The following is a 23775-nucleotide window of genomic DNA, read 5'->3' as shown; positions in this document are numbered from 1 at the left end:
TAAGATATCTTGAGTTTAATTTTGAAACCCAGTTCTATTTCAGGCCTAGAACAGTGTGGCTGCCAAAATTGGGAACATGGAGTTCTTATACCGTGGAATAAAGTTCTATACCCTCCAATATCTGTTAGAGTGAGAAAGCAAAAAAAAAAAAAAAAAAAAAAAAAAAGCGATAATTTATTGAGTGTTTACTAAGGTCCAAGAAATATTTCAGGTATGATATTTCATTTAATTCCCAAACAAGACCGTATTATAATAGCTTTGCCCCTAGAGGTGTAAACTGATGCTTATAGAGAAAACTTTCACCCAAAGTCGGGAAGTAGTAAGTCAGTAAGTAGAGGAGCGAGGATTGAAATCAGGGCTATTGATTCCTGCATTCATAGTCGAGCACGTATTGAGTGGTCACCTTAGGCCAGATCCAAAGCTTGTAACCACTAGATTTCTCTCATCAAACACTGGTCTTTCTTGAGAAGCAGGCATGCATCTTAATTTCTGATAGTGAGAACAATATATCATATGTACCCAATGTATTTTCCAAAGATGGCCACAGCAACTTTTCAGGTCCTACATGCTCTACAAAACCTCACAGCTCCCTGTCAGGATATTGAGCCTATTTTCTCTCCCCATGAGCCCGGGCAGGTTTCTTAATGACTGCTCCGAAAAGATTTTTTGTGGAAGTAATTCTTTGGGATTCCTGAGGCTGAGTCTTAAAAAGGTACAGCTCCTGCTGGCTCACTTGCTGTCTCTAGAGGAACCACTTTGGAGCCTGGCTGCCATGCTGTGAGGAAGCCCAGGTTATAGAAAGGCCACCACAGGTGTTTCAGAAGACTGCCTGAGCTGAGGTCTTAGCTAAAAGCCAGCATATCAATTGCCAGCCAGACATACGAGTGAACAAATCTTCCCACAATTCCAGCACTCAGCCATTGAGGCTTCCTGATGAGGTTTCAGACCTTGTAGAGCAGCATGATCAAGTCAGCCCTGCTGTGCTCTGTCTGAATTCCTGACCCACAGAATATATGAGCATAATAAGCAGGTTCTTTAATCACTAAGCTTTGGGATGATTTGCTACACAACTGTATTTATTATAACATCAGGTTCCATTTTTACTTCAGCTTTCAGAAAGCTGGAAGCTTACTGCTTAAATATGCTAATTGTATTAGCCATAAGGGTTAGTTAGCACAATTACTTCTTTATTTTATGACCTCGACTGTACATTTGTATCTTTTTCTTTTCTTTTAATTCCAGGATAGTTAACATGCAGTGTTATTTTCGTTCTTAGTATACAACATTGTGATTCAACAATTCCATATATTACTCAGTGACCATCTAGATAAGTGTACTCATATCCCACTTCACCTATTTTATTAACCTTATTTTGCTTTTCTTTGAAAAACTGTGAGGTGCACATAAACAACAAAATGATCCTTGCCTATCCTCTAAGAATAAAATCATAAATTTAATACCTGAATCTTCTTTCACGTTAACATCTTCTTCATTATTATCATCTATTTAAAAAGGGGGGGGGGGGAAAGACAAAAGAAAAACTCATATGAAAGCTAGTAAGCTCAGAATTCTCCAGTTTGACTAATACAACTTCAAAGGCCAAAAAGAACTCAGTAGAAAAGAGTGTTAGAACATGCATTTCGATTGTCTTATATTATTATGCTAAGTTAATACAAGGTAATGTAAATATACATCACAGCACAATTTAACACCTAGGGTTCACATTTCCTTTTAAAAATTGTTATGTATGCATAACAAAGTACATACACAATCATTTGTTTTACTTATACAAGTAATGCATGGTCACTTTGGTCATTTCAATTTCTAAAAAGATGAAAAATAAAAATCGCACACTTCAAATGCCGCACTTTCTCCGTCAATGAAAGGGATGCGCGCTTATGAGTATCTGAGAAATGTGGAGCTCACCACTTGGGTTTAGGCTGACAACACCCATTCCCTGCAAAGCACCGTGGAAAGTGCTAGTTTGCTACATGTGCAAATCCAAACCTTTAACCATGTCTGTTCAAGTGCCCACCCCCAAGCCCGCCCCAGTTGCATCATTCCCATTCAGTTCCACTCATCCCAGTGAAACCCCCATTAATTGGGCAAGGACGCGTGCTTCCTCTACCCTCTGGGTGACATGTTTGCTTTTTGAACTTTTGATATGTTGTCATCTCTTCTCCTTCAATGTTCCTTACATCCAGGTAGTATGAATCCTGCCTGTCTTATTTCCACATTTTCTCCTCTCTATTCACATCACTGCAACTCGATTCAAACTCTGCCATTTGCCTTCCCTATTTTGTGGTTTCCTAACTGCTCTTCTCTTTTTCTCACTCCTGACTCCAATTTCTTTTACACCCAGGTGCAAAATCCATCTTAAAAGAGAGCTCTGATCTGGTTTACGACGTTGCAGGGATTCCTGTCTGCCTAATGAAAAGGGTAAGGATTAAATGAGGTAATACCACCTAAAGCACCAGGACAGTTACTGAAATATTAAATGCTAAATATTACTTATTATTACCACCACATCATATGTCTACTTGTTAACATATGTATCCTTCAGATGCCCATCTCGACATCATAAATTCTGCAAAGTTAAAGACTATGTCTTATGTTCCTTTGTATTCTCTAGGACCTAATGTTAATTTTATACATTAAAATCCATAAAGAAATTTCTGCTGAATAATATTTCTGAGGTTTTTAAAAATTTTTTCTCTGATTTTTTTTTAGTCAAACTGGAGAATTCCTGTGTTTATATTTCTTATCTACCTCTTACATTGTAGGACATGCTTCCAAATGATGATTTGTAAGCAATGGGGACTCAGTAAAGATTTGTAATTTCCACCCAGACATACGCTTTAAATTTAGTCATTTCTTAGCCAAATTTATACAATGTGACATTCTTCAAAGTGCTAATTATAAATGAAGATTATAGATATACCAGTCACTGGGAATGGAAAATGAATTTGAGTTGAGGTTTTAGGAAAATAATTCTTGATGGCCATGGTTAACTTTTAAAGAAGTAAATTTCAGGGCACCTGGGTGGCTCAGTCGGTTAAGTGTCCGACTTCAGCTCAGGTCATGATCTCGCACTCCATGAGTTCGAGCCCTGTGTCGGGCTCTGGGCTGATGGCTTGGAGCCTGGAGTTTGCTTCTCATTGTGTCTCCCTGTCTCTCTGCCCCTCCCCCGTTCATGCTCTGTCTCTCCCTGTCTCAAAAATAAATGAACGTTAAAAAAATTATAAAGAAGTAAATTTCTTTCCATTCAAATTTTTAGAAACATTAGTGAATAGCTGTATACTTTATTTCTTTCATTTTTTTCTCTGAATATAATTTTGGGAGAAAGAATATCTTTCTCTTAGAAATATAATTCTCTAACTAAATTATTATCAAAATGTTACAAAGTAAACTCTTCACAGATTCTTCCCTGAACTTAATAGATTTAAATAAAATTTTATTTTTCAGAGCATCTAAAATATCTAGACCGGCAGACTTTCTGGAAATCAGAGTGGGATGAAAAAAAGTCTCCACAGTTTCCAGGAAAAGATAAAGGAAGAGTCAAAGATCTCTTTGCTTGTCATCTATGTATCCATTTGTCTGTCTGGCAAACACTCCTCCATAGCCTATTGTAGGTGTAGCTTTGTGTTTGGAGAAATAAAATACCAAGACAAATCTAGACACAATTGTCTACAAACATTATTAGTAAGGAAAGCAGGACATGCAGATCAATTTGAATATATAATAGAGAGTAGTCAGGGCCATCACAAAAGGTATCAGGGGAGGGATAGCTGCTTCCAGTCAGGTTATGAGGAAAGGTTTTTGGAAAATGTGACATTAGAGCTGATCTTTGAATTTTATAGACTATACTGATAGCATCATCCCTAGAATGTCTCCAGGTGTTGAAGGATCATACTTGATGTCATTATTCATTTGTTCATTCATTTCACTCATTTATTCATATAGTGGTTAAGAGTATATTCAGGATCTGGATTCAGACTGCTTGGGTTTACTTGCAGGCCAAACTATAAATCGCTGTGTAATCTTGGGCAAATTATGTAAACCTACGCCTGGGAAATAGGGATAATAAAAGTATCCTAAGTCATACCCTAGTATGACTTGCTAGGGTTAGTAATACATGTAAAGTGCTTACATGGAATGAGCGTTCAATAAATACTGGCTATTCGTGTTATGGTGCCATTATTATTACTACTTTCACAACTTAAAGAACCATTTATTGACCAACACCATATGTTGGAACCATGGAAGACCGTGAAGATACAGTTGACAATCCATTCCCTCAAAAACTCCCAAAGAAGTGTATGGCAGAGACAAGTAAAACAACAATCAGAAGAGGAAGTAACAGATTCTCTGATGCAGGTAAGCAGAGGTTTTACTGGGAAACAGACAAGAAGCAGCTAAGTCAGAGAGGTCTATGAAGGATTTCCAGAATAGGTGAGGCTTAAGTTGAATCCTAAAGGGAGATTCAGGATTATCTGGGGGTAAGGAAAGGCTGAAGTAGATTCCCAGTAAACATGGGTGCCCTGCCTACAAGCCCTTGTTCCTAGACACTTCCCTGCTGGCCAGACCGACTTCCAGCCACCAGATCTCCACCTGAGGGCTTTCTCTGGGTTGCTAGAGGCCACAGGAGAAATATCAGGGAATTGACACCCCAAGAGAGCAGTCTTTCACAAATAACTGCCAGGACTTGCACAGAAGTACTATAGTGCCCTTGCTCCTCAGGTGTGCTAATTCAGAAGCTTCTCCCAGAGTCCTCCCCAACCCCAACCCCAACCCTGGGAATAAACCCCAGTGGATGGGTGGTTAATTTAGTTTGTAATTTAACTCTGCTGCCTTCCTTCCCTTTCCAATTCTTCTTTTCCACTCCCCTGCTAGTGATTCCAGGGATTATCTTCCAAATAAATGACTTTCACTTGAATTCTTGCTTCAGGGTCTGCTTCTGGGGGGATTCAAACTAAGAAAAGGGTAGTCACACTCAAACAAAGGGAAAAACATCTATGAGAACACATGGTTATGAACAGTCAAAATGCTTTTAAGGAAACAAAACTAGCTCTCCATCGCTGGAGGCAGGAGTTTACAGGGGAACCATGGGTCTAGTGACCTGTTCTGGCCGGATCATGAAGGATCTTTCTCACTGGGTATGGTGGTCAGTTGTATGTGTCAATGTAACTGGACCATGGAGTGCCCAGACACATGTCAGACTTGACCCTAGGTGTGTCCGAATGAAATTTCTGAATGAGATGAACATTTGAATTGGTTGGTAGACTGAGTAAAATAGATAGCCCCGGTAACGTGGTTGGGCCTCATCCAGTAAGTGTAAGGCTTACACTCCCACAAGGAAGAGGAAACTACTGCCAGACTGCATTTGTGTGGGGACATAGGGTTTTTCCTGACTTTGGACTCAGCGTAAAACACTGGCTCTGCCTGGGTCTCAAGCCTGCAAGCATCTGGATTGAAACACCATCATTGGCTCTCTTGGGTCTCAGGTCTCAGACTCCCAGTAGAACTATGCCATCAGCTCTCTTGTGTCTCTAGCTTGCTGACTGCAAGTCTTAGGATCTGGCAGCCTCCATAATTGCATGAGCCAATTCCTTATAATAAATTTATACCTACATCTATATTTGTATCTAAACCTATATCCACTATTAGTTTTGTTTCTCTGGAGAATCCTAATACCTCAGGTTGAAGAATTTAAATTCTATCCTGAAAATTACAGGGTGGCTAACCAACTTTAAGCAGAAAATGACACACCAGCTTTTGAGAGAGAACTTTTTTTTTGACACAAGAGAAGTTTACTAATACACTATAAAATCCATGCTTTAATATTTTGGTGTTATTTATATTAAAATCTGGCGCAGAGTACTTTTGGTCTACAAAGCATCTAATGTGCTGTTACTTATTAATGAAATCCACTTTAGTTCAACATTATTCTATAAAATGTACTCACTTGAGCCATATTTATGCAGCATATTTCTAGCAAGAATTTTTTTCTACTACAACCAGGGAACAAAAAAGCAATATGTGAAAGAAGAGGATAAGCCTATGGAGATAAGGAGGCATGCCATTCAAAATTTGGAAGCAGTTACGGGACTGATGGAGCATAGGCACGGAGACGCTGCCCTTTTAACAGTTCTTCAAGCATCATGCTTCTTTGTTAGAGGACACAAATCAAATAAAAGGTTCTTAGCCAAAGTGATACAAATACCATTTCAAAATTGAGAGCAATCTATCAGATGGTATGGTTCTGTGTGTTCAGAAATGCCAATTCCAGAAACACTGCTTCCTTTCCTTGGCAGAAATGGCCCAGGGGCTAAGGCTCCATTCCATCTTAAGGGACCTCTTTGATGTTAATTTCATAATGGATGCTGTCTTTATTCACTGCACCCCTCTCTGTCAGATTACCCTGTTGAGTTCTGCACTAAAAGTACAAATCTGACTAAAGTTCTTCTTTTGATAAAAAATGAGTGTGAAAGCCCACTGGTGTCCCATGAATAACCAGTTTTCAGTAACAGTTAGCTTTGTACATTTCAGGAGGAAGTGTCTAACCTCTTTCAAGTCTGTAATATCTACTTCATCTTCTTGAATGGAAGCCAGAGTTTGTTGAAAAGCGGAGTATACCATGGATTTTGCAATGACCTGAGATTGGTCTTACTTCTTTACCACTAGTGTTCCCATAACTAGTGCAGTCTTTTGGAAAATAAGGAATCAAAACAGATTACAGATACTCTCACAGAACTTTAGTCTAAAGTGTGGTATCTGGGCCAGCAGCACCATTATCACCTGGGAACTTGTTAGAAATGCAAATTCTCAGGTTCCACTAAAGATCTATTCCAGCAGAAGCTTGGGGGAGGGGCCTAACACTCTTCTAATAAGCCCTCCAGGTGATGCTCATGCAAGCTGCAGCTGAAGAACCATTGGTCAAAGGACTGATATTTATGAGCTGGAGGAAAAAAAAGCTTTCAAAAATGGTAGATATCCTACTTTTTGGATATCCAAGTTGAGCCAACTAGTGATGTCTAGCCAACACTCATGCTGGTGAGGAGTGCCCACACCATACGGTTGCTGGAACTGAGGACAAGTTATTCTCTTCATAAGATATATAGTTCCTTCTATGCTTGAAACCACCCATTTACCCTGCAGCTGGATGGCACAGTTCTCATGGCCCATGGCCAGGATCCTAAGGTTGGATAAGTGACACGTATGTGGTGGAATCTTGTTTTAAAGAGGCCTGTAAGTTGTATGGAAAAAGAAGTGTCCTATGAAGAAGAAAGTTACCTTATAGGCTATTAAGACAGTCTCTTCACTCCCAGGGGAAAAAAAAGGACAGGCACCTGAAATTCTCATGTCAAAATTTCAGGGGCATCCACACAAATGTGCAGGTCGGTCTGTCAAGCAGAACAATTATGACGATCTTGTTGCGGTTTTTATTTCATGTGCTCCTAAGTCCTCTCTCTTAAGGCTTAATTTCTTAACACAAGCTTCTTCTGTATGCCTTATCTTTTAAATATTTTATTACTAAGGGCTTCTACGAGCAATTTGCATTTGCAGAGAGAAGAAATATTATTAGCCAAAATAAAGTGCTCCAAGCTTTCCAGGATTCTCACAAAGTATGGAAGATGTGGGTATGCTCATGACTTCTTGTGAAACTTGACAAAGTAGAAATGCCAAGCAAAGAATGGATGATAAAGGGGACATCCTTGCAAAGTAGAGCTCTTCCATTAAATGGAAAACCTGAACCCACAAAATCTAAGAAATTGCTAAACTTACTTTCTGTAAGGCAATTGATAGGACTTAGAGAAATTAAAAAAGGAATAAGCCAAAGGTTGTTCCTCCCCCACCCTCCAACTGGTCCTTGGTCAAGAGGAGCACTCAAATATCATTAGTTAATAAATATATCAATAAATAAAAGGCACTGCTTAAAAACTGCATGGTTCTGCTGCTTCCGGCTTGGCCATCTTGGCATGTAATGGCACCAGTTACTGAGATAGAGGATTTAGGAGAAGGGCTGAGTTGAAGGGAAGGATTCTGAATTTGGTTTTAGATGTGTTGAGTTGGAGATGCCTGGAGATGCCAGCTGGAGATGGGCTGTGCACAGATGAGTATACCAGAAAGGGCTGGCAGGAAGAGAAGTAGAAGACAGAATGGTCAGTAAAAGGCTGAGCAGTCAAGTAAGATAAGGGCTGCAAAGGCTCATGCGGAGCCACGTGATCAAATATGCACTGGTTTCAGTAACCATGCTGGACCCATCAAAGAATTCCCGATAACCTCAACAGTGACAGTTGTAGCAGGGTATTGGAAATCACTAATTGCTCTGGATATAGAGTGCACAGCAATTGAAGGTGAAAACTTCAAAAACCTGTAACTGAGAGTACAAGTTAGGGCCATAGGTAAAGAATAAAGGTTGGAGGATTTCATTTACTTTATTGTTATTTTTATCTTTATTCTTATCTCTGTGCCTTATTAGGAATTCTTTCATTCATATACCTCTAAAGGATTTTTTCTCCCCCTGCATATGCCTGGAAGTTTTCACCTAAAGAACAGAAACCAGTCAACCCAAAATGTTTGAAGGGTCTTTCAGAAGCACCTTGCTTTCGGAAGCAAAAATGTTTGAAGGGTCTCTCTGTAAAGATGCCTACAGCATCTCCCTTCTCCAAGCAGCATTTTGTCTTGTCTTTGTTTTATCAGAACCTCCTAATAAGATCAAACTCTGCTTAGTCAAGGTTCGTGTCCGTCCCCAGGTCTTTATTTGTTCTGTTATTCGTAAGCATTTGCTATACACACTGAACATTCCCCCATTTGAAGGGACAGATCGCTTTCAGTCTACGCCTGCTGCTTGTTCTTGCATTCAGGTTGCTTGGTTACAGCAACACTTCACTGGATTTTCATTGAAGGCGAAATGCATTTGTAGCTTTTGAGGCCCATCAAGTGGAAATGGCTAGCACCCAATTCCTAAGAAGGCAGTCAACTCATTTATGTCACGTTACAGAGAACATGTCTTGTATAATTCTAAACATCAATGGAATCCACGCATTAAAAGTGTACAAATGTGCCAAGTCACCATAAATATTTATAATTAAAGAAATTTCTGAATTCTTCACTTTGTAGTTTTTTTTTCTTTCTGTACAACAAATGTACCATTTGGGGAAAAAATGTACAAATCAGACTGGGTAAAGCAGTTAGTTTGTGTGTGTGTGCTTCTTCAACTGGTGAGTTAGTTTACTAGGACTGCTGTAATGAACTTCCACACATTTAATGGCTTAAAACAGCATGAATTTGTTATCTTACAGCTTCACACGTTCGAAGTTTGATATGGATCTCAATGGGCATCAAGATGATGGCAGGCCTGCACTCCTTTCTGAGGCTCTTGGGGGAGAATCTGTTTCCTTGCCTTTTTGACTACTGGAGGCTACATTCCTCAGCTTGTGGCCCCTCTTTTCTATCTTCAAAGCCAGTGATGCACATCTTTCTGGACACTGTTCCACAGCCATGTCTCCCACTGTTTCTCTCCTGCCTCCCTCTTCTGTTTTTAGGGACCCTTGTGATTGTATTAAGTCCACCCAGGTAACACAGGATAACATCCCCACCTTTAGGTCAGTTAATTAGCAACCGTAATCTCTCATTTGCAATCTTATTTCCCCTTTGTAATGTGACCCAACATATTCACAGGTTCTGGGGTTTAAGGTATCTTTGCAGGAAAGGCACTTTTCTTCCTACCGTACCCTGTAAATTAGGAAGCATACTGCTTTAATGAAAAAGTGTCTGAGGAATAGAACTAAGAATAATCCTGTTTAGAAATAAGATGCTTTCTGGGGCACCCAGGTGGCTCAGTCAGTTAAGCGTCCGACTTTTGGTTTTGGTTCAGATCATGATCTCAAGGTTGTGAGATCGAGCCCCATGTCGTGCTCCAAGCTGGGCATAGAGTCTGCTTAAGATTCTCTCGCTCCCTCTGACTCTCCCTGCACATTCATGTGCTCACTCTCTCCCTCACTTTCAAAAAGAAAAAAAAAAAGAAAATGAAAGAAAAAATAAATAATAAAATCAAACAAAATGATTTCTTATGGGATCAAGTACACAGGCATAAAAATGAAAGTAATTTTTGAATTTTGTAGTTTTCAACTTCACTCTTTTTTCTTTTTTACTTTTATTCCTTTCTTCCAACTACTCTTTCTCCCTCTCTTCTTTTTTCCTTCCTTTCATTCTTTCTTTTTTTCCCATCTTTCTTTTGTCTTTCCACCTTTCCTCATTGATTCGGTTATACAAGAATAATATCACAAACACAAATGACGAAATGTTTGCAACATATATTTTAAAGAGCTAAGAACCTTACTATACAAATTACAGACCAATAAAAAGGATGAAATACTCAATAAAAATGTACAAAAGAGATGACTAGCAGTTTTGCATAAAAAATTGCGAGATATAATAAATAACTGAAAGAAAGGATAAGCCATACTAGAAATAAGAGAAATACATGTTGTTACCCATTAATTACTTTATTTCATGTATAAAAGTGATAACATCAAACGATGAGAATGTGCTCAATTGGGAAGAGCAGGGGAAAAGTAAACTCTCACATACTGCTCATGGGAATGTAAACTCAGTGCAATGGGCTGAATTTGTGTTTCCTACAAAATTCATCTGTTGAAATCCTAACTCCCAATATGATGATATTAGGAGTAGGGGCTTCAGGAGTTAATTAGGTCAAAAAGGTGGAGCCCTCATGAATGGGATTAGTGCCCTTATGTAGGGGACCCCAGAGAGCTCTCTCTTTCCACCATGTAAGGATACAGTAAGAACCCCACTACACTGGCACCCTGATCACTCAAGGTGCTTAATGCAAGGTATAGACCTTGACATTTGCGACTCTGGAAATGAAGATCCCTTCAGTTGTTCTATATATGACACTGACCCATAGTGCTATAAGCACTGTGGCCAATTTGACAATTAGTATGAGAAGTGTCTTGACTTTGGATGCATTTTGGAAAAGTAATTCTACTTCTAGAAAACTATTTTTAAAAAATTGTGGATGTATGCCAATATTTATCTATGAAGCTGTTTTTCTGTAAGTGTTATTTATAAACGAATAGGGAAATATTTGCAAAAATAATTGCATGGTTCAACAGTATGGTTTTGGGTAAACACTGGGTCCATTAAAATTATGTTACAGAAGAATATAAAATGACCTAAAAAAATCAAGATTTGTTACATGATACACAGCAAATGATAAGACTGCAATTCTGATTGCATTTTCCATTTTACAGGGGGCTTCTTATAGGATAAACAACGAAAGGTAATTCATTCTTGATGGTTTGTATCTTCTTTTAGATTATCTATTTTTACTGTAAATCTGTACTACTTTTGTAATAAGAGGTTATAGCCATTTTAATTAAGATGGCCACAATAATGAAAGTACCTCCTTTTAAAGTTGTAATAAGAAACATGGGTATTTAAAATTTTATGATGCTTGGTCTAGACACCTCCCTAAACATTCATTTACATTATTATTTATTCTATTTGGATTTGGCCCATTACTGCGTTTGCTGTAAAGCTGAAGTATAAAAAGGTTAAACGACATGCACAAAGTCATACAATTAATGTATGACTGCTTATTACATGGTGATGAGTATCAACATTTCTCTGTCAGGGATTCACAAATTGGAGATAAGCATCCTACTCATTTCCCAAATTCTATCTGAACTGCCCTTCTTCCTCCATGTCACTTACACAGTACTTGGCATCGCTTCTCTGCTCCTGCTCAACTTTCAGATGACACATTCTTTTTTTGTTTAATGTTTATTTATTTTTGAAAGACAGAGAGTGTGAGCGGGGGGGGGGGGGCGGCGAGTGGGGGCCAGAGGGTCTGAAGTGGGCTCTGCACTGACAGCTGAGAACCTGATGTGGGGCTTGAACTCACAAATCATTTGAACTCAAAGCCTAAGCTGAAGTCCAACGCTTAACTGACAGAGCCACCCAGGCGCCCCATCAAGTGACACATTCTTTATGAAACTTGCCACAACCACCCTGGTTCTCATACACATTTGACTCTGATTTCCTGGGTACTTTGACCATACCAATGCTATACTTGATTATTTGCTAATATTGTTTTCCAACTGTTCTGCATAATACTGGCCTCTCAGGCATATTATAAGAACTATATCTTTTTAAAAAATGTTTATTTATTTTGAGAAAGAGAGGGGGGTGGGGCAGAGAGAGAGGAGAGAGAGTCCCCAGCAGGCTTCATGCTGTCAGCACTGAGCCTGACGCAGGGCTCAATCCCACAAACTGTGAGATTACGACCTGAGCTGAAACCAAGAGTTGGACGCTTAATTGACTGAGCTACTCAGGCACCCTTAAGAACTATATCTTTAAAAAATTTGTTTTTTAATTTTTAAATGTTTATTTATTTTTTAAAGAGAAAGAGAGTGTGAGTAGAGGAGGGGCAGAGAGAGAAGGAGACACAGAACCTGAAGCAGGTTCCAGGCTCCCAGCTGCCAGCACAGAGCCTGATGTGGGGCTCGAACTCACACACTGCGAGATCATGACCTGAGCCAAAGTCAGGCGCTCAACTGACTGAGCTACACAGGTGCCCTAAGAACTGTATCTTAAATGCAGCAGTGACCAAAGCCTTTGACAATAGTAGGTGTATAATAAATTATTTGTTGATTGATGGACAGAATGATAGTGAATACTGTTGAATGAGAAAAGTTTATAAAATCTGTGAGAAGAGGGGATGATGAAGAGGTCATGTGGATACTTTCTCTTGTTAGGTTTTAAAGAGTAAATCCAGGTAAAATTTTAAAAAAATATCATGCTTATTTGTCAGAGGATATAACTTAAAAATTGTTTTGGAAAAATACTCCTTCCTGAAGAATAGAGTTGAGAACCACTGATGTAAACAAATGTAGGCTTTCTTTAAAGTGGGGGAGGGGCTTGACCATGGCATTTTTTAATTCCAATGTCAGGTTTCTTTGATATAGTTCCAAACTGTAAATTTGACATTGTTATTATGAGGAAAATTAATATTCCCAATTCCTCTGTTGGAACTCATACTCTAATAAAAAAATTGACCTCTGTATTCCAAATCTCTGAAAAATAAACACAATAAATCCTGCATACCGAAAAATACAAAACTTTTATGTAAAGAACAAAGAGATCTCTGAGTTGAATTGTACAAATATTATTTGATGTAGGCCATCTAATGGTGTACTGTAACTAGAAATTATTTGCAACCAAAGCATATGGTAATTCCATAAAGCTGCCACACTAGACTTCCAAATAACACATCTAAAGGAAAAAGTCAAATGTGCTTCACTCACAGCAAGATATAAAACTGTTGTGAAAAAAAAAATTGTTGCTGGTTTCTTTCATTTGCTGTTTCTACTGCCTTTCTATGATGGGCTCTCTTAGGGTTCGAGTTGTGTCCCCCAAGATATTTTGTTGGAGTCCTAACTTCCAGTACCTCAGAATGTGACTATATTAGGAGATAGGGTCTTTTTTTCCCTATGTTTTTACTTATTTATTTATTTTGAAAGAGAGAGAGAGTGCGCAAGCAGGGGAGGGGCAGAGAGAGGGAGAGAGAATCTCAAGCAGAGCCCCACACAGAGCTAGAACTCATGAACCGTGAGATCATGATGTGAGCCGACATTGAGAGCAGCTTAACCAACTGAGCCACCCAGGCATCCAGGACATAGGGTTTTTAAAAAGGTGATCAAATTAAAATGAGGTTATTAGGGTGGGCACTAATCCCATGTGACTGGTGTCCTAACAAGGAGAGGGGTATTAGGAAGCAGGCACACACAGAGGAAAGACATGATGAAGACACTGAGGAAAGGTGACCATCTACAAGCCAAGAAGAGTGGCCTCAGAAGAAAGCAATTCTGCTGACACCTAGATCCTGCACTGCTAGCCTCTAGAAATGTGAAAAAATAAATTGCAATCTTTTGAGCCCTCCAGTCCATCATACTATGTCACAGAAGCTCTAGCAAATGATAGGAAGCACCTTTCCATCTTCTCCTGTGGTCATGTAGAAGGCCTTTTGGCTTTCCAGTGACCACTCTCCTACTCCTCTGCAGGTCAAAGCACCACACTGCCCAGCTGATCTGGATGGAATTTGATTTTGAGATCCATAATCATGTACCAATTTGACTCATATTAGAAAGTTTCCATGAGGACATTTATAGGTATCAGAAGAAAGAGAAGCATGGCAGCTTTGAATAATTACGGGCAGCAGATGAAATTAGGAATGAGACTTTCTCACTGATCCAAATGCATCCTAGAAGTCAAACCCATCCTGGTCTGGAGATGCTCTGAGGAAACGAACCTATTATCACTTGTGCAATGACAGATGCCACTCTGAATTTTGAAATAGAGTTCTGCTGTTTCCTAGCTGTATTTCTTCATTTTCTCAGGTACACATCATTTTCCACATAAAAAAGTAGGGTTAATATAGTGCCTACTTTCTTAGAGTGAGCATGAAGATTACCTGACTTAGCCCATGTGTGTGGCTGAGAGAAAGCAATCCATAAATGTTAACTATTATCATTAATATTAGGTAGTAGTTTTGTATGTGTTGTACATTTAATGTGATCTTTTCTAGTCTCACTTGTATTGTTTTCTTATACATTTTGCTTCAGATTCCTGATTATGATACATAAGGACACAGGATTATTGTACCCCAAAACACAGAGATTTAGTTTCATATAAAATGATGGTTTTTTTTCCCTAAACTATTATCATTATTGCATTGGGAAGTGTTAAGAAGACTAGTTAGAGATAGTCTGAATAAGTCAGTCTAGGGGGAATATATGACAAACCAGAAAAATCAGATTCCAGTCAAAGATGGTATGGTTATGAATTAACCATAAATTCAAATTACGGACAGATAATGTATATCATATATATTAGCAGTCACACATTCCATTAGAAGCCACGTTTACTTCATATTGCATATTCAAAATTTGCAAATGGCTGATGCTTCAGCATTGTGGAAATACTTAACAATTTTGAGGGGGTTTTGACAGTGAGTTTAAAAATACACTCCTTATTATAAATATGCACTGGAAATAATTTCATGAGCATGCTATAATTTAAAGTATTGATGTGAAACTGAAGATGATTTTATTATTTCATTTTCTCAAGTACTAAGATGCATGTTGGATTTATTTAGAATAGCAGTTTTTCAAATAATAATTTATTTACATAATTAGTAATACATTCTAGACCACTAAAACTGTCCCATTTAAAAAAATGTATAGTATGAGTTTTGGCTTTGCATCACTGGAAATACTTGCTGATGGATAGATTTGTTTTAATATCAGTCGATCATACACATGCAATTATTTTTTATCATATGTTAGAGTGAAAACAAGTTTTATTTTAGAAGACATGGAAATGAATATTATGTCATAATTCTAAACACTCAAGAAGTCCAAAATTGATGAAAGCTTAAAAAATATGCTGTGATGTTGACAAGACATGAGAATATTTGCCTCACACACAATGGCAAGTCACATTTTTTCATGAATGAACATTTTCTTTTAAGAATACTTAAAAGTACACACACACAAAGAATACTTAAAAGTACAGAAATTCATGCACAATCAACTCACTGTGTTTATATAGGAAATAAAGAGAAATGATGAAACAAGGAGATTAAAACAGAAAAAAAAAGCCATCATATTATGGGGAGAAGAATTTATTAAATTTAGCTCATACTAACAACTACTTATTAAATAGTTACTATGTGCTTTACATGCTGTAAATTACTGAGTCACTTAAAAAATTTTTTTAAAGTGATAAAAGGATAAAGGAGAAGGAGAAAAAAAAAAGGCCACCATCACAGTCCTCTCCTTCATCCCATGGGGAGTCTTTCTGAATTTACAGTATGTTTTAATTTGGAAAATACTGTAATTAAAGGCTCCAATTAAATATACTTAGCAGATTCACCTTTCAGTTACAAAACTAGAGAGAAGGACTTCAAATCACCCAGAAGAACTTAGTCCACCTTGAATATTAGCACAGAGTTGAACATCTCCAGCAGTTTTCTGTAGCTGTTCTTGACGGCTACCTGCATCCTGCTCTGATCTTCGGGCAGGGCCTCCTCTTTACTGGATGGCTCTGACTGCCAGAGAGGTGAATGTGCACCATTCCCTCCCTCCTACCTGCTAGAGTCACCGGGTACCTGGAAAGCCACCTCACATGGGCACAGACACCTCAAAAGTAGGCATCAACAACACTCACAGTGGCTTGCTTCCTGGAAGCCATTTTTACCATGGCTGAGGAAAGCACCTTGAGCACTGTGATTTTAACGGCACCCACAAAATAACAAGGTAATAAACAAGGCTGGAAGAGGAACAATGAGGGGGAAATACTCAAAATAACCAATCCAACCAAATCTAATGACACATTCAATGGATGTAATCAAGGTTCTTTAATAACTGAGATTTTGTCTACATTCTCAAAAGAAATGTGAAATAATGTGAATGACCGCATTTCTCAGATTGCCCCAGGATGTGCTGCTATCTTCATTACAATTTGGGCCGAGAAAATTGGGGGGGATAGGGAGAAAGTGCAGGAACTCTTTGAATTCTGGCTACAAATATAAATGGGTTCCTCACAATTTCCAGCAAAGGTGTTTAACATGGTGGATGTAGGCACAGGCTTGGACAATTTACATGTGTGGGGAACAAATCACAGATCATGAAATTTAGGGCCAGAGAAAGAGTCTTTAGAAGTCACTTTGTCCAGTCCCTCATTTTTGATGTGAGAAACTGAGACTCAAAATATGAACTGACTTCTCCAATACAACACCATGGCCTCCTGGGACAGAGGGGTCAAGGGCTTAGATCTCCCGTGAGGTCTTGAAAATTATGACACAAGTTGCCAGGGGTTACTGGTGTATGGAGACCACATCTGCAACATTTCTTTAAGATAAGAAGTGAAATAGAAATATAACTGATGCCTCCACTCCCATCCTCAATTCCAAAGAAAACAAATCACTTTACTCACCTGCAGGGAAAAACTCGCCCATTTTCTTTCTGTAGATTTTAAAGTCAACTTCTAAGAAGACACAGAAGATGATCCGGTCCACCTAGAGGCAAACAATAAATACTCAAAGTGAAAGATAATATGGTGACCCTGGGATATGAGAAATATTCCACAACATGGTCTTGGAACAACAGCGACAAAAATAAACAAATGGAAAAGCCTCCTGCAGATTCTTGATGCTATACTGCTAACTATATGACAGTATTGAGTGAAGTTCAAGTGTGTATTTGTGTGTGTGTGTGTGTGTGTGTGTGTGTGTGTGTGTACTCTTTATATGAATAAGCCCATAGGCTCTTTGGCGGAAAGATGTTATATAAATCAAATAAGAAATAATAAATGACAATCAGCCACTTTGCAGCAAGCTATAAATAAGATCGGAGATTCCGACAGGATACCTAGACTTTATGTCCTATAAAACAACCATATGAGAGGTATAGCAGAATGACAATCAAGTATGTCAGTAAACAAAGAGCTCTTTGTCCTACCCTTCTTAGACAAATATGTTTATCAAACCTGTTAGTATTTGAACATGGCCTATAAAGCTTCTTGTAGTTTAATTTTCTTTTAGCTTAACGTTCTCAGAAATGCAACAGAAGTAAAACATAATTAGTTGACAGTGACGTGAGGTCAATATAACTTTAATCTGGTAGATATTGTTGACTAAGTAAATGCCACCTCAGGAGTAAAACATGTGTACAATCTCTTCTTTCTGTTTTGAGAGGGCTTCTATACATAAGGTGTTTGAGACATTCAGAGAATAATATGGTAAACAGAAGAGAGATGGGGTACATCTAATAGCTCACGTATATCTGATATTAAATCAGTGACTCAATTTCATGTCTTGAAAATAAACATCCCTTTAGATCCTTTATTTTAAGAGTCTACGAAAAGTTAAAAATTACTCGATCTATCAAACTACAACTGGTAATTGAGTAGAACATCAAAGGAGGCATTTCTTATGGCAATGGGGAATAAAGGTGGGGTGTGCACAGGGCAGGACATGAATGAACCCACATGGATGTCATCCCCCTAGCCCTTCAGCTCTCCCAGCCTGTGTGGTACAGAGTCAACCCGAGGCAAGTCCAAAGTTCCCAGCGGGACAGAAGATCTATAGGGGTAGGTTGGTAGGGAGGGCTAGGACACAAGGAATGGTCAGGGTTTCCTGTTGGAAGCTCAGAGACGTAGCTCCCTGATCCCTGCACAAGTCCATTTGGGCAGCCTGCTGGGCAGTTGCTGGACTTCTATGCTGTAATCACTAAATACCACGCAGCCCCAGTAATCCCTGCCCATAGGATGGATTGTAAGAGAAAGCATCTGGCATTCAGAAATGGAAGGACTGGGCTGCAAATAAACCTTATTTTATTTTTACTGTATTCACTTGAGTTTCTGGTGTCCAGTCCTGTCTGCATATCATTAACATTTTCTACAAACGCAACAACCATCACCATCAACTCACTCTTTGGGTGAAATGTAAATTGAGTTGAATAAATGATTAGCTGTCTGTGCAAAACTGAATGCTTGTCTATGCTCTCCTTCTGGTGTGTTTATGCCCTATAGCTAAAGATAAGAATCATAATGTTGAGCAATAGAAATGAGTTACAAAAAACATTCTCTATGATACCATTTATACACATTTTTAAAGCACAAAGATATAACAGTGTAGGGATTCATTGAAAAGCACTGATATAGAGAAACATTCTTAGAAATGTCACACATGAATTTCAGGAAAGAGACTTGAGAAAAATCTGGCACATGGGTAGTAGCTATTAAACTATGGAGGCAGGTACATAGATACCATATTATTTTCTATACTTTTTGGTATATTTGAGAAGTTTTATAATTGAAAGTCATAATACCAAAAATAAGACTCTGTGTTAGACATACTCTACTCTCTAGCTGTATTGAACTGCTTGTAGTTCTCAAATGCCATAATTATCCTTACTTCCACACCTATCACAGTTGACTTTTCACCAGGCTTCAGATGGTCAGATTATTTCTAAAGCCACCTAATTGAGATCAAAACAAAACAAGAAAACTTGATTCAAAGCAGATCTAAGGAGACCAAACTGGAAAGTCTCATTTTTACTCATTTCTCCCTATTTTTGTGTACTCAATATGAATTATGGATTTTTTTAACCCTCCTGTTGCTTGTGTGTATGTGTGTGTGTGTTTTCTGTGTGTGCATTTGCATGGGGAAGGGTTAGTGGTGGTAATGCTATTCATTTCTGTCAAGGGAACTTTTAACCACCACAGAAACTAAATGCAGATTTCTTAAATATTGCAAAGGATTATAATCCACCTTTTAGCATTTTAGGTTTTGTTACCATGGAAATGGTATGTCCAAATTTCAGCGGCCTGATTTATTTTCCCAAAGAGTAGATGGATGATGGGGGAAAAGTACTTTTATTTTAAACTAATTGAGTGACCCATTTCCCTGCCCTTACCCTGAGGCATAACACTGAAAACATCTTGGAAGTAAGTTGAATACAAGAATTAACCCTCACCTACCAAGTACTTGTTATGTATGCATATACGCATGTACTTACATATGTGTACATAAACTTATTGTCTGGGGTTATTGCTGGAAAGAGCTCTGTTAGTTGACAAGCTCTGTGTTTATAAACTCAGAGTGGATATTGATCACTGCTTATGATACGTTGTTTTTCCAAGATGGCATGCAATAAGATATCCCATCGCTCGCACTCTCTTAAAATGTAATGCTAATACTCCTTTCATTGAGAATGGGATCTATATTTCCTCCTCTTGAATCTATGATTGCAGAAATACTATGTGACAGAAATACTATATGACTTCCAAGTCTATGTCATAAGAGGTGATACAGTTTCTGCCTGGTCCTTTTGGGATGATTGCTCTTGTACCCAATCTTCATGCTATGAGGAAGCAGACAGACCACATGGAGAGTCCATGTGTACAAGTTCTAGCCAATAATCCTACATAAAAGTGAGTAGCTTCTCAATGACTTCACCTCCTAGTTTTTGACCTACCCCAGGTGATGCCCCATGGAGCAGAGATTGGTTGTTCCTGCTAAACTCTGCCCAAATTGTATGGGCAAATTCTCTTATGAACAAAAGAGAAATACATAGCCAGACATCTGATATTCTGGTTTCTTCCTATTGCCAATCGTTTGGATTCTTGCTTTTCTAGCTGTGTAGTACTGGATCTCTCTTGAAAGGCTCAGACCAAATGGATCAAGATCAAGTAGAAGCCACAATGGGGTAACAAGAAGAATATAGAAAGTCTAACTGGTACATGGCTGAGAGGTTGGAAATCTGACTTGCACAAAGGGGAATGAGCTGGGTGATCCATTCTAGCCCCAGATAAATTACATGAGAATATATAAGAATGCCTCACTATTGAGTATTGAGGCTCAGGAGCATATTTTCAATCTGTCTTTTATGTTGGGCAATAGAACAATTTTGTAAAACAGTTGTTCTTGAGAGACTATATTTATTCATCTATTTAAGAGATATTAGCTGAGCACCTCCAATTTCTTGGGGCTCACCCATGTGCCATTTTCTCACAAGAAAACTTGAATCCAGGTGCTTTTTTTGTCAAGGTCAAATAATTAGTGGCAAAATCCGAGGCATCTTAACTTGACATCCAATGTTCTTTCTGTGGTATCACCCCGAAGGAGATACACAGGACTGAGTTTCTAGGCCTGTCACTAGCTCTGTGACATTGGACAAGTTATTATCTCTCTGGGACCCGGCTTTCACGTCTTATGAAGAAAGAATTGAACTAAATAACATCTATAGTTTCTTTCTTTCTTTCAAAAGTTTTTTTTAAATGTTTATTTATTTTGCATGAGAGAGAGGGAGAGAGAGTGCGAGAGAGAGAGAGAGAGCGGGGGAGAGTCAGAGAGGGAGGGAGAGAGAAATCCCAAGCAGACTCCATGGCACTGTCAGTGCACAGTCAGTCACGGGCTCAAACTCTCAACCGCGAGATCATGACCTGAGCCAAAAGCAAGAGTCGGACACTTAACTAACTTAGCCACCCAGGCACCCCTCTTTTTTTCTTTTTAATATCTCATTCATAGCCTATCCCTGTGGTAATTTTGTACTATGTCAATTTAGCTAAGCTGGAATAACGCTTCTCTGAATGGTTCGATGTTAGCGTTGGCCACAGAGAAATTTCCATGAGATTTTGAGGGCAGAAGTGGAGCTGCAGCCATGGTACTAGGCGGGTAGCTGGAGGACTCCAGGCAGGTGGGGTGCACGGCTGCTCATCAGCTGGTGTTGGGTAGCAGCTGGGCTCACAGCTTCTCCAGCTCCTGCTCTTTCTCCCAACTCAGGTTCTCTTGGTCTAGGCCAGGCACGCATGTAACTCTGCTTCAAGGGCACCAGCTCCTTCTGTAGGGCTTTGCAGCTTTGGCGTTCCATCCAGGGAGACAGATGCATGTGGCAGATTGTGTGGTTCCAGCTTGCTCGTATGGTTTCTACTTTGACCTTGTTCTTCCCCACTTTGCATCCAGCTTTCCTGTTCATCACTTTTTTTTTAACATTTATTTTTGAGAGACAGAAGGAGAACATGAGCAGTGGAGGGGCAGAGAGAGAAGCAGACACAGAATCCAAAGCAGGCTTCAGGCTCTGAGCTGTCAGCACAGAGCCCGACGCAGGGCTGAACCTCATGAATCATGAGATCATGACCTGAGCTGAAGTTGGACAGTTAACAGACTGAGCGACCCAGGTGCCCCTCCTCTTCATCACTTTTGACCTGTCTCTTTACCACCTGCCCTGCTGACACACTCCAGGCCTGGTCAGATGCAGAGGCAATAGCCTTCCACAGACTCCTTTCGCCAGCTCCTCTCATGGGTACTGGGTAAGGGCTTTGCTCTGCTCAGTCAACTATCCCCTTGAAATTTACACCCACAATTGTATAAGATCTAATCCCTATAATAAATCCTGTATTCCGTATCACTCATAAAGTTCTGCTTCTCCAATTAAACCCCAACTGATGTAATCTTTAATAACATTTCGTTGAATAACATGTACAGGAACACAATGAAGGGCAAAAAAATAAATAGTGTTCCTTTTTGGAGGTGTATAACCTGTCAAGGCTACTCAAATTCCAATTACTTCCCTCTAGATGAACTCTGATCGGTTCTAGTCCATCTTCCTGGTGAGCTTACTAAAATGTACCTAGACACTTTTGTAGTTAAAGCAACTCTGTGTACTTGAAATGACTCACACATTTTTTGTTCTTTTATGAACAAGTTGTCAGGAAACTCAGATGGGTCCTCAGGCTACAACATAATTGTAAATAATACATGGGGCAACATTTATATTTTTAGGAATTAACAACTTAATGTAGTCCTCATTCTGCCTTAAACCAGAATCCTATGACAAGTTGGTGGTGCTCAGTTTTGTATTACCTGTGCATAGTGTATGTCCTGATGCATAATAGGAATTTTGTAAATATTTGCAGAGTACATGTTTAGGCAAATAGACCTGACTAAAATTAAGTACATGGCAGATATTTTTCGAGGGTTTTTAGTTCCAGAACCAAAAAAAAAATAACTTTTTTTGAGAGACAGACTTTCCTTTATGTTTGCCAGAAGACCAGAGAACAGAATTATACAGAAGCCTGAGTGCTTTTGCAAAGAAGAAAGGAGCTATATAAAGGGTACAAGGCATTTGTCACCAACTGTCATCTCATCCAATGATACTATGCTGAGCGCAATGCCTTTTGAACTCAGTGCTGATGTTTGTTAGTTTCAGAATAGAAACAATGATGATATCTGTAAATTGCAATATATTAAAAATTAGAAGGGCTTTTTTTTTTTTAAGTGAAAAGACAATACCAGGTGTTGGCAGAAATGTGAATTAACAAGTACTTTCCTGTACTGCTTTTGGGAGTAAAAATTGGTGCAACCACTTTGGAAAATTATTTGGCAGTATCCACTAAATTAGCTGAATTTGTGCTATCCCATTTTACCATCCAATTTTGCTCTTAGGTAAACATCCAGAAGAATATGTATATATCTTCACAAAAGGACACATATCACCATATTTGTAGCAGCACTAATTGTAATATCTTCAAACTCGCAGCTACTTAAATGCCTGAAATGGTAGAATGGATAAACAGTTGTGATCTACCCATGCAGTGGGATATTAGAAAGGAATGAGAATGGGAAGTTTTCAAATACACAAAATCTTATAAACAAACAGAACATTGAGTAAAATAATCCAGAAAGAAAGGGGTGGATGATTCTAGTTCTATACAGTTCAAAAATGCTAGAGAAATAGTCAAAATCATCCATGGTGTTAGAAGTTACTATAGCAATTACTCTGGGGAGAAGGGTGGTGAAAACAGATCAAGGGGAGTACCTGGGATGCTGGGTTTTTGATCTGGGTGCCGGTTCCATGGATGTATTCGGTTTGTGGAAATTCATCAAGCAGCGCACTTAGGATCTGTGTACTTTTCTGTATGTTATACTTCAATAAGAATCTTTTTAAAGGTTGAAAGTTTTCTGTTACAGTTGTCTTGGTCAACAATCAAAAATCTATTTTCATTGACTTTGAGGTCAAAAAAGTCCTTTAAAACTGACCTTCTAAAGGCAATCTCTCTCTATATTTCCACCGATGCCAACTGTAGTTCACCCATCAAGGCGTCTAGGAGTAAAGATGGATTTCTTACACCAAGATAGCCATTAATCCACAGTGGGGGGTTTTATGCCCCATAAACATGATA

The 23775-nt window shown here is 38.8% G+C and overlaps 1 protein-coding gene across 1 annotated transcript in view; it reads right to left on the bottom strand.

Annotated features, from left to right (window-relative positions):
* Window positions 1–23775, bottom strand: part of MACROD2 (mono-ADP ribosylhydrolase 2) — a 2049910-nt gene that overhangs the window by 153197 nt on the left and 1872938 nt on the right. Inside the window, exons 9-10 of the mRNA XM_040447744.1 lie at window positions 17026–17107; window positions 1461–1502 (exon numbers count right to left, since the gene is read on the bottom strand). Of these exons, the coding sequence (XP_040303678.1) occupies window positions 1461–1502; window positions 17026–17107 (124 nt within the window). The remainder of the gene's footprint in view (window positions 1–1460; window positions 1503–17025; window positions 17108–23775) is intronic.

This window comes from Herpailurus yagouaroundi, unplaced genomic scaffold, assembly GCF_014898765.1.
Source record: "Herpailurus yagouaroundi ecotype Mexico unplaced genomic scaffold, PumYag 196, whole genome shotgun sequence".
Taxonomy (NCBI): domain Eukaryota; kingdom Metazoa; phylum Chordata; class Mammalia; order Carnivora; family Felidae; genus Herpailurus; species Herpailurus yagouaroundi.
Note: the sequence above shows the minus strand (reverse complement) of the source record. Positions and strands in the feature narration are given on the sequence as shown.